Consider the following 11,530-nt stretch of genomic DNA (forward strand, 5'->3'; position numbering starts at 1 on the left):
AGAATTCTGTCTATCTGGCCTAAACAATATTGTTATCTAAAGAGAACAATACCAAAGTAGTTGTTAACAACCCAGGGAGGAACAGATTAGCTATTTAATTTGTTGGCATCGCTTTCAATGCTTGATCAGGCTGGTGTACTGAACACTAATGGGAAAAGCCATTTCCTTAGCTGGCCATTGGATGTTTCCCATTTTTTCTGAGTTCAAAGATCTGTGCTTGCATACAAATTTACTTTCCTCATTAGAGAAAGGGGAAAGTAATATCCAGCTAAAATGGGAGCATGTACTCCATGCACAGCTAGCGTGAACAATACACACCACCAGTCTACGCCAGGTAGAGGTGAGGCACTTGCTGCCACCCTGCAGGCATCTCCCACCTGGTCTCTCATGCTCCTTCTAGGTACTAAGAAGATCTGTTTGCTTCCCGTGGACCTTCTTTGAGTAAACAGTTGGCTAAAACCAGCAGGGCCATTTCTAGGTGTTAGAGATGTTGTCCTACCTGTTTATCCTTTTTTGACTTCAAAACAAGCATCAAATGGGACAAGGGCATTAAGCAGCAGACAATTAGCTGGTAACAAGAACTAATGCTCACACTATTCCCTTAAACAAAGTCGTGGGTGTTTTAATTGGGTGTTTAATGCCAATCAGTAACATGCAAATTAACTGCCTGCTCCCTGCACCCCGTGCAGAGGAGAAGCGTGTTGTATGGAAAGCAGATCAGCACTCCACCAGCTCCCAGAGCTGCAGGACTCCTGGCAAGCCAAAAGAAACCCAGACATGTGCCTACCCTCTGGCGTACCGCTGATGTCCGTGGGAGGCCCTGTGTTGACGGTGCGCTTGGGGTTCTGGGTCAGGGCGTTCTGCCGGGTCCAGTCAAAGTTGTCCATCTTGTCTTGCACAAAACCACAGATCTTCTCGTCCTCAAAGCGGCAGGTGTTATCTGCAGGGAAGGGAAGGGGCTGGTCAGCTGTGGCTTTTCAAACCTCCTCCTCCAGGCTGCCCAGGTGCTTGCAGCAAGTTGCACAGCACTGCTATGCCACCACTGCAGCTCTGCATCAAGCTGGGGAGAGATGGGCAGCACTCGACCTCGGGAGGAGGCTGAAAAGGAATATATTTGTGATTGGTATGATTATGGAAGGGTTAATCCAGGTTGATGGATGTGATGGTCTGAGGAAATGGAAGGCAGCTATTAGGGCTAAAGACAAAGAGAGATTCTGCTGGGAGGTCTGAGGGTGAAAACGTGAAGGAGGGTAAAAAGACCATTAAAGGCAAACAGGCCATAAAGGCTTTTAAACCAGAACAACTTGATGGTAGAATAATTTACCCAGGAGAGAGAAAAAATCGCCAGCAGATGACCCCTCTTTGGGCTATATATTAAACTAAACTATGGCACACATGAAAAAAATCAGCTGTGGAAAAGAGGTCAGCTCAGTGCTACAAATGTGTCATTTAGCTAGAGTACATCCAATTTATACCAGCTAACAGGCACATTTGATATTGCAGTTTATGCTGGTTCCCCTAACAAAATAAGTCATGTAGGTAAAAGATTTTTATGTAGGATCAACCACATGTGCAATAGGGATCAGCTTTATTACTACCACAAGACAATCACACCCTACAGCAATATTGTAAGACAGGTGAAAAATCTTGTGAATAGACATAACCCAATATGGACTTGCAGGGATTGGAATGAATTGGACTTCACCAGGCTGAAGATGGTAACTTTTGTGGTAAAAAGGTAGTTCCTGAGCCACAAAAACAAAGGCCATGAACCAGGTTTGCACTGGTGACTCAGTAGGAGAGGGATGGAGGAAACAGGCAGAAGAGAAAGAGAAAAACAGGTCCAAGACCCCATGTCAAAATTGCTTTGTGTTCTGAAAGGTCCCTGGGCAGAAACTGGAGCTGGATGATGGGCTGAGAGTGGGATCTCAGACCTTGTAACACAGACACAATAAGCACAGATCTCTCTACCTTCTGTCTTTATGTAAGAGCAATGAGTTGTGCTATGAAACCAAAAGATAAAGTACTTAAAAACCATGAAAGAACATATACAGAGAGGAAAATTAGGCTCTTGCTAAAGGCTTAGGATGTGCATCATGTGCAAGACTCAACTTTTGTGGGTTTCTGTTATGCCCAGATGAAGAGAAACCTAAATGGCTACATGGGCTCCTGCATTCCTTCAGTGGCGGTTTGCTCTGGTTCCTTGGCAGAAGGCTCTCTATTTTAGCATGGGTGATTCTGGTAGGACATGTATGGCAGAGCAGGGTCAGCAACCTATGGGCTGGGTACCAAGGATGGAATGGGCAAGAGGAGCTTTCTGCACTGCCAGGGCCAAAAGCTCCAGACATGGTATGTTGTGATGGTAGGAGCTTCACACACCCACCATGCACATCAAAATCTGCCATCTTGTACCAGAGAGGAGACTACCCATGAATGAACAGCATCTTCTTTCTGAGCTGCTGCACCTCATGTTCCTACCCTGCAGCTAAGGCTCTCCCTATCCCCTCCCATTTGGAAATCAAAAGCCTGCAGACCCCTGTGGCAGGGAAATGGGGTCTCCATGCTGTTGTTCCTCCTTCTTGCCTGTCTCTCTCCAGCATTCTTCAAAGCAGTGAGAAAAGAGGAGGCAGTCTCCTGCTGTGGCCTGCAAAAAGGTCTTCAGCACCACAGGCTGGGGACAGTGCTGCAAGCCACGGGCTTGGTTCACGGACCAGGGCAGCTGGGATTTCTGTAAGCTCAGCAACTGCTCCTGTGAGCCAAGTTACAGCCATCGGGAGCTCGGCTGGGCTGGGCTGGGCTGGGCTGGGCTGGCCACTTAACTGCTGATTAACCCTGGCTAAATGCTTTCCGTTCAATTCGCTCATTTCTAATTAGCATCCTAATCCAAATTAGCCACTGCTCCGAAGTGCAGAGCACAGGGGCTACAGACAGCTGGAGCTGAAAGAGGAGGAAAAGCAAAAAACCTGCCAGGGTCTGAGGTAGGGCAATTGTGTGGGCTGGGGGGGCCCATTTCATCCCCAGCACAAGGAGATGGAGACGGAAGAAAGTAAGGAAGCAGCTTTTAAGTTTCCTTCCCCAGCCCTCTTGGCTGAGACAAGAGAGTTCATTGCTGCACCAGACACTCACTGGTCCTCAGAGCTTTCTGATATTGCTGGGTCGATCAGACAACCCAGCTTCTCTCCATTGGACTGAAGACAAACATTTGCATGGCTCCAGCTCACAGTTTGCCAGCTGCAGTTAGAAGATCTGAGTTTTCTCTTACAATGGCATTATCCTGCACAGCAGGATCCACCGTAACTGTCCTTTTGTGATCAAAGGGACTAGGATGGTTTGCACCTCTGACCCTGTTGGGCACATGGACCTTCAGAGGAGAAAGGTGACATGTTTGTCCAGCACAAAATTCCCTTAACAGGAAAGCAGAGCTGAAAGCTGTAACACAGAGGCCAGCCAGGCAACTGATTGAGAGGGAGCAAACCCACAAAGGACAAGGCACAGAAACCAAAGGAGAGGCAGATCAAGGAGAAAGCCCAAGCTCAGGTGGAGATCAGAGAGTGCTGTGCAAGACACAAGGACTGAGAACAGTATTCCCAGCTTAGTGCCAAAGCCTGGTTGTGCCAGCTGATGGACTACTATGCCTCAATTGTAAGAAGCCCCCCTACACCCATGGGATGAGACTGTTCAGTGAAGATGACTCAAAAGCTTGAAGAGAGCTCTTTTAATGCCCAAACAGGGCCCTGACTCCTCTCCTCTCACTCAGATGCAGATACTTTCAGAAGGCAACACTTCTAGCAGAAAGCATAAAATAGAGAAGGGTGCTATGCACCCCAGGTACCACAAAGTGATCAGGCTTATGTGCAACATCATTTGCTGTGTGGGAATTTATAACTAAAGCCCATTGCCTCTGCTTAGCTTGGAATCTCAAGCCACTTTGCAACAACTAATGAACAAGGCTTTTTAACACCTCTATGAGGTAGCAATGCTTCTTTCTATGTATCTCTTGCATTACACGTGAGGAAACAGATGTATAAAAGTACAGAGAGATATGTTATAGCAGGCAGTGCTAAAGCTGGAAACAGAACCCAAGTGCTCTGACTCCTGGTCCTTTGATTTAAAACAAGCAATAGGAAGGCAAAGCTCTGGTGCTTCTCCAAGCTAGAAGTGGAGGTGCCCAGAATAACTAAGAGATGTTCAGTGTGGTTTGGGACACTTCCAGCACATCACCTCTGGATGGTTATCAGCAAAGTTCACCAAGAGAAACCTGGCAGATCCAGCTGCAAAGAAAACCTCTAAATGACCTGCTGTGTCTCAGAGGCCACAGTGATGATCTAACTGTTGACCTCGGCTGTGTGAAGCAAACCTTCTTGCAGACTCAAACCATCTGCCAGGGATCCTGGCTCAGCACTGCGGCACAAAGGAAGCTTCCTGTTTAAAAATTAAACAGTGGATTTAAATATTGAACACAGAGGTTGTTCTCTGGATTGTTAGAGGTGAGGTGGAGATGGCAGGGGAGCTGGTTCCTCAAAGGCTGGACTTAGCACTGTCTTCACAAACAGATTTCCTCGGCAGGCTTTGCAGTGGCAGCAGCTCACAGTACAGAGTCGTTTGTTCCTGGTTACAGACACCCCCCTGCATTCCCTGGGGAGAGGCCCTCTGCTGTGGCTATTAGCATTTCTTGTTGCTTTGCTTTCTTGAGAAACATAATGGAGGTTTTCATTTCAAGTCCTTAGAGGGAAGCCATCCCTGGTCCTGAAATTCTGTCTGCCAGATGAATGCAAAAAATAATAATCCTATTCTAGCTGCAGTCTATGAGTGAATAGCAGATGGAGTGCACTTGAATAAAATTGCCTTCGTCATTTAGCTGTGGTCTGATGACTGCAACTGGCTTGGAGCATATGGGGCCATGCTCTGAGCCTCAGCTCTGTTGCAGACCTGCTGCGGGACCCACAGACTAGCACTTTCTCTCTGGAGATCAGTTTTCCAATCTAGAAGATTGTCCTGGTTTTGGCTGGGATAGAGTTAATTTTGGCTACCAGACAAGTTAAACTACGACAAAGATGAAGACAGTGAAAACTCTACTGTGACCTCAAAGTATGTTGAGATCTAAGAAAGAGCATTTAACAGCCTTTTCCATGGTAAATTTCTAAAGCATTTATAACCACTAATAGAAGGAAGCTCCACAGTACTGTAACTGGTTGGGTCATATTGGGTTGCCATCTGCTTTAATATCTCCACCTGTGACAAGGGGACAACATAGCCCAGACAATCCTATTTGCCATTAGGATACAAGGAATTGCTGGCAGTCACCTTTTTTAACCTTTCATTACACACGTTCCTGAGGAACAGGCATAGAGCTGAGGAATCCAACTCTAACACCAGGCTCATATCTCAATCCCACCTGTTCATACCGGGGCCACAAGCTCAGATTCCTCTGGACTATGAGTTGCTATCAGAGACAGGACAGTAAGCAATAAGCCAGAGTAATCTACAAGAACCAGTATCTGGTACTGACCACCACACAGTGTACTTGTCCAGGATCCCAAAACATTTTAGCATCACACCCAGCCACACTGCAGATATATGAGAAATAAGTGTTGCTGCTCTGGAAGGGCAAGACACACTGGCCAAGAGAAAAAAACCAGCAATCCCATATGCTTCTTAATGCCCTCATCACCAAGGTTTCAAGGCTACATCTGCTAGAAGCAGGGAAACCAAACCATCCACTGCTCATGAGGTGGAATAGCCTGCAGGACAGAACTGCAGAGTTTGGGTTAGAAAGTGGAGGCTATATCCAAATGAAATTGCAGGGGAGGGGTAAAAAGGACAGAGCAGATTCCCCAGCACCTGGGGTGGAGGGGAGAGCAGGAATTTAGTCATGACATTAAAATGATCAGTTATTCTAAGAGATCTTCAAGGTAATATCTTAGAATTAGGATAATTCTAAGGCAGTTTTTAAAAGACAAATTCTGGGTTTTAGAACCAGATGAACTGATTTCTAAGAGTTACGGTCAGTCTTACTGCTAACCTGTAAATATTTGAAATCCTTAATGTCTTTTGTTCACTTCCTCTACTTTCACTTCGCTTTTGCTTTATAACCCCAGTATTGGGCTCTGTAACTATGCCACATGCATGCCTGCCCCAATGTCATTAACATCTTATTATGCTGAGAGAGAAAATGCATGAAGAAATAATTGTATTAAGTGACTCTCAGAGTTTGTAAATTAATCACCATTGTGCATGCCCTTGGATCAGGCTGCCAGAGGCATTAATCATCTAATCTTTGCCTTTCACTTGAGAGCTCTCAATGTTTGCTCCCAGAACTTGGCTGGGCAGCCTAGCATGAGGATATCTTTACAATCCTGTCCCAACCCTTTTCCCTGGGGCTGATGGTTGCAGGGGAAGTGGGAAAATAAGAGGTAGTCGCAGGGATTGCCATGTCACTGGGATGAGAGTGTGGGAACTGAGCTGTGGCCCAGAGACAGAGCTAAGAGCCTTTGGGCTCCTATTTCACTGGCAGCAGGTCTGAAAGGAAGGGGCATCTCTGAAAGCAAGTGTGGTGGGTGCAACTTTAGGCAGTCTATCTCAAGGTGTGAACCCTGATGACTAGCCCAGAGGTCACAATATCCAGCACAGGCTGGGTAACTTGCATCAAGGAGAAATCTTAAGTGTTGAGTTTACTGCATGAAAATACAAGTGTGACCGAGTTACTCTCCACCATAGGCAAATTTCATGCAGCCTTTCTGGTCTCAATCAAGCTGCCAAAAGCAACCCCAGGCAAGTGGTCTGAAGGCTCAGTTTACAAAGACCCCAGGAGATTGACACAGTTAGGACTGAAATTGCTCTGGCTTTACCAGTGATTTATGCAGTATAAAAGCAACTGGCAAAAGGCCAGATTTCGTCACTTCCTCCTGCGGGCTGGGACGTTTGCCCCCTCCAGCGAGTACAGAGGGACACATTCTGGAGTGGGTCTCTGGCAATAGGCTCAGTGTTTCCCAGGAAGTCTCCTATGAAGAATGTTTAAAGAGGATCAGAGAGTGGGGATAAGCAAAGCAAAGGGAATAATGAATTAGAGCCACAAAATCCCTCTGACTCTATAAGCAGCTCCTGCTCTCAGGCAGAGTATAGTTCACCAAACCATCCTCAGAGTGTGAATTTGCAAGAGTGAATGCCTCATGGCTGCCTTAACAAGACAACCCCATAGCCTGATTTCTGGCTCCTGTTGCCTAATCCTGGCTTCTCTTTCCCACTACTACCCTGCAGTGCAGCAGTAGCACTTGCCTACACACAGTAATAGCTAAAAAGACTGAATACTGACTCAGCAGCAGGAAACATGGAGAAAGAAACAGCTACATGGAACCACCTACTCCCCATGGACCACCAGCAAGTAGTCTGCCCATCTCTGCCCAAGAGCTTTGCCTGGGCTTGTGTCCAACAATCAAAGCAAAGGGACTTTGTTCATCCCCTAAAGGTCACTCCACCACCACTACTTAGAGCACACTACAAGTACTCTTTTACTCTTGATGGGCACCCTCACGTTCTTGTCAAAGACCATCATTCTGAGATGTTGGGTATTCTGCTCTCAAAATCAATTGGAACTCTGGATGGTCAATAAAGGTGGGTCTGCATCTTGGCAGGAATGAGCAAAAGGTAAAAAAAGCACTTAAACGGTGATGACACTAGAGGGGAAGAAGAAAGGGACTGTGTTCAAGGAGTTTGCAAGAAGAGCCAGATCTGAGCTGGAAACTGATCCATACACAGAATCACAGAAAGTTAGGGATTGGAAGGGACCTTGAAAGATCATCTAGTCCAACCCCCCTGATGGAGCAGGAACCTAAATGAGATCACACAGGAAGGCGTCCAGGCAGTTCTTGAATGTCTCCAAAGAAGGAGACTCCACAACCTCCCTGGGCAGCCTGTTCCAGTGCTTGCAGAGATGTCAAGTGGTATCCTTCTTGGTCTGAAGAGGATGGGGGATATACATTCCTTAAATACAGGTCTTTTAGGGAACATTTAATAACCTGCTTACTGGATGCAGACAGCTATTATTACGGGGAGGGTTGCTTCAAAATCACAGCCTATCCGGTCACAGAAATATCAGGTGTGAGTGGGAGGTATATCTCTGGTGTATACGTCTTGGCAATAACTCGAGGTACAACAAATGGCATTAGTTCCTGGAGGCATTAGTGCATGCAATTTCATCCTCTTCTGGGGAAAAATATTTGGCATAGTCAGCAGTGTATTCCAGCTGTTTGGCTTCTCTGATCTGCTGGAGCACTTGACTAACATGTGTTACGTTCAAAACATAAATACAAATGTCTTGTTGCTTACCTGTTGGGTTGGGATAATTGATTGCTGCAAGAGGAAACAGAAAAACAAGTCAGAACAGCTAGTACTCTCTCAAATCGCAAATCACAATCAAAGCCTGAAAATAAAACAAACACATCAAGAAAGGTCACAGATGCACCAATCTTCCAGCAGCATCCCTGTGAAACAGCAGTGCTTGGTGTCTGCCTTGGTGATGGAATAACATGCTGACTCTCTGACCCAAGCAGCAACGGACCTTAAGAAAACCCCACCTAAGGGATGATCCTGGGATCGCACAGGGGAACCCTTCCAGCAATCCAACCAGTTTCTTTCTGGAGCACTCACTGGGAGCTAAAGCTTGGGTATCGAAGAGGGATATAAAAATGAGACACAGGAAATCTGAGACAACAAGTATCCTGGGGTATACACCAGTGACACTTGTCACTTCATGGGACAAGAGGGTTGTGTGAAATCATGCAAACATAGGAGAAGGGGGATCTGTACTTCTTGATGAAATACAGGGTCCAAACTCCTGAAGGGAGTAAAGAAACCATAGGGTTGTGGGAATGGGGAGAGTTGTGAGCTGTTGACCATGCTTCTCTCCCCAGCATCCCAATGTATATCAATGGGATGATCTGGGATTCAGGGTACTGGACAGAGTTATAGATTTACTAGCAACTAGTTAGGAATAGAACTTGGCATTCAGCTCTGGAAAGAACTGAAGCCCCCTGAAATCCTCTTACTTTTATGGGCATGTGGCTAATATGCAGTGTCCAGTGGCTGCCCTGTAAAATATGCCATAGTGCCATGGACTAGGGCTTTGAGGATCTCTTTCCCATATTGCAGAGAATGCAAGTCAGCTGGTGAATGATGGATGAGTGGAGACTGGCCCTCAGAGGTCTCTATCTAGTCCTCTGCATTGATGGCAACAGCAAAGATACAGCCAAATGTGATAGCACTGTGCCATCAAAACTCCATAAAGCAGAGAAATCCACCCAAGGGTCACAGAAGACAACATCTATGCATGCCCATGTCCCTAGGCCTGAGGCTCGGACCTGCTCTCGAAGCCAGGACCGAGGAGGAGACACCTACGTTCCATGTACCGGATGATGCGGGTAGCCATATCCCCAGCCCCAAAGCTGGTGATGGGTGTGAGGCGAACTTCATAGCTCTGAGGCACTTTCAGGTTTGGCAAGATGTGCTCCAGCAACAAGCCTTTCTCCATTTTCTGCACGGGAATGAAGGTTTGGATGCTGTTTCTCTGAGCCAGCTGCATAGGAAAAGAATCCACAGTGTTACAAAAATCCTGAAACTGGAAATCTGAGGGAACCTATCCACCATCTAATACCCTATTCCTCCTCTTCCTACATCTGGTTTATCAATGAGATCTTCATGCAGAATTGGTTTGAAAATTTTCAGCCCTGGTACAGAACAATGATCAGGAGCCTGAGCTCTCCGTGACAGAAAGCCTTTGGGTCCTCCTGACTGCGGGGACAACGTGAACGGGCCCTGGAGCAACTCCATGTCAGAACCAGTGTATCCAAGAGGGGAGGAATGAATCCAACTCACCTCCATTAGTGCACCAAGGTCCTGTGCACATGCAGCATGGCATTTTGCCAAGACACCCTTTGGTTCACAATCACTGCTGCAGAATTAATTCATTTGCTGCCTGGGTCCTGTGGCATTTAATTGGGACCTGTCTACTGCCATGCTTCCTCAGTACACTTCCATAGGATTCACTCTTGAACCATGCTGCCTCTGCAGACCAGAGCAAGGGGTCTAGTTCAAGCTAGCAGTCCTCTGCAGTCATCCATAGGCTCCCTCTTTCTCTGGTGCCCACCAAGGAAGGAGCTGAACCATCCTAGCTGAACCATAGGAGCTGAACATTGTTCAGTCTGCTAAGGCAGCAAGGAAGTTTCAAGAAATGGGGAAAATATTGTTGTCAAAATCACCACCACTAAAAAAGATGAATTATGTGTCAGTGAAACTTCCCTGCAACAGTCACGCTTGCTTGGCGGGGGAAGGACAAGAACAAGGATTACACTGTAAAGATACAATTTCCTGCCTGTTGCTGTGCAGTGCCTGGATCCTTGTAGCAAGATATGTTATTGGGGATGCTGGTCCTGGTAAAAAGACCGTTTGGCAGGGCTTTCCACGGCCCAGTGTTTACTGTCCCAGACACGAAGCCTCCCCCTGCCTTTGATATATCCTCTGGGCTGACAGGTTTCATTGCAAAGGCAATTCTCCTGATAGGCAGGCTCAGTGTTCATCATTAACTCTGAAGTTACAGGATGACTGCAACAAGGATGCAGGGAGGAAGGTTTACAATGTGGAGAGTATGGGGCAAAAAGATGGAGTGAGGGCATGGTAAGAGCGAATGCCATCAGCAAGGCAGAGCAGGGGAGCAATGCGGATGTGGTGCTTGGTAAAAGCAAGCACATGCAATCCCTCTTCTGCCTGCCTCCAGCCCTAACGTACATAACCATTAGTTCAAACTCAGAAGCAATGGCTGCCACTGGAGAGCTTCCCCTGCCAGAACCTTGTTCACTTCCACCATGGCCAGCACCCACCTACTCACCTGAGTTGATCTGCCCACAGTTTGGACAGTGCTCCCAAGTGAAGGAGCAGGGCTGGACCAGATCCTGCCACGGTACCATGTCGGGGCAGGAACTGGTCCCTGGGAACCCATGGCTTCATGTGGTTCTCGCAGTGAGCAACAAATTTTTACCTGCCTTAAACAGATCAGGGTGCAAATTGCTTGAAGAACTGCTTCCTGCACCCTCTTCCTCCCCGAGGCAAGATGGGTCAGAGGGCTGGTGCCTTCCTACAGCTCGGTGCCTTCCTGTGAGGCACCTGCGAGCAGTCCTGGAGCGCAGGACCAGGGCAGTGACTCTGGGAACCAAGCATGAACTTGGCACCGGGATGCTGCCAGGATCCATTCATATCAGCAGCTCCCCAACTGCACGCACACAAGCTGGGTGCTGATCCAACTGGCATGCCTACTGCTCAGCCCTCCCATCTGTCAGCCCTCCGCAACACCACTCTGCCAAGCAAGAGTGGAGCTGGCTCCCAGCAGCAGCGACCTCACCTGGGGTCATTAGCACCAGACCCCCAGTTATCTGGGGGGAGAGGAGGTGTCACAAGCCAGAAGCAGGAGGCTGGACTGGTACAGCTCCTGGCATGGGGCTTTTTGGGGAGCAGAGCCTGACTTGGGGGGGGCTGGTGGCAG

The 11,530-nt window shown here is 47.5% G+C and overlaps 1 protein-coding gene across 1 annotated transcript in view; it reads right to left on the minus strand.

Moving 5' to 3' along the window:
• MDGA1 (MAM domain containing glycosylphosphatidylinositol anchor 1) overlaps nucleotides 1-11,530 on the minus strand; it is a gene marked incomplete at both ends in the record, with an annotated part of 92,756 nt that overhangs the window by 22,830 nt on the left and 58,396 nt on the right. Inside the window, 3 exons of the mRNA XM_010166415.1 lie at nucleotides 788-940; nucleotides 8,326-8,349; nucleotides 9,394-9,571. Of these exons, the coding sequence (XP_010164717.1) occupies nucleotides 788-940; nucleotides 8,326-8,349; nucleotides 9,394-9,571 (355 nt within the window). The remainder of the gene's footprint in view (nucleotides 1-787; nucleotides 941-8,325; nucleotides 8,350-9,393; nucleotides 9,572-11,530) is intronic.

This window comes from Antrostomus carolinensis, unplaced genomic scaffold (genome assembly GCF_000700745.2).
Source record: "Antrostomus carolinensis isolate BGI_N321 unplaced genomic scaffold, ASM70074v2 scaffold15394, whole genome shotgun sequence".
Classification (NCBI taxonomy): domain Eukaryota; kingdom Metazoa; phylum Chordata; class Aves; order Caprimulgiformes; family Caprimulgidae; genus Antrostomus; species Antrostomus carolinensis.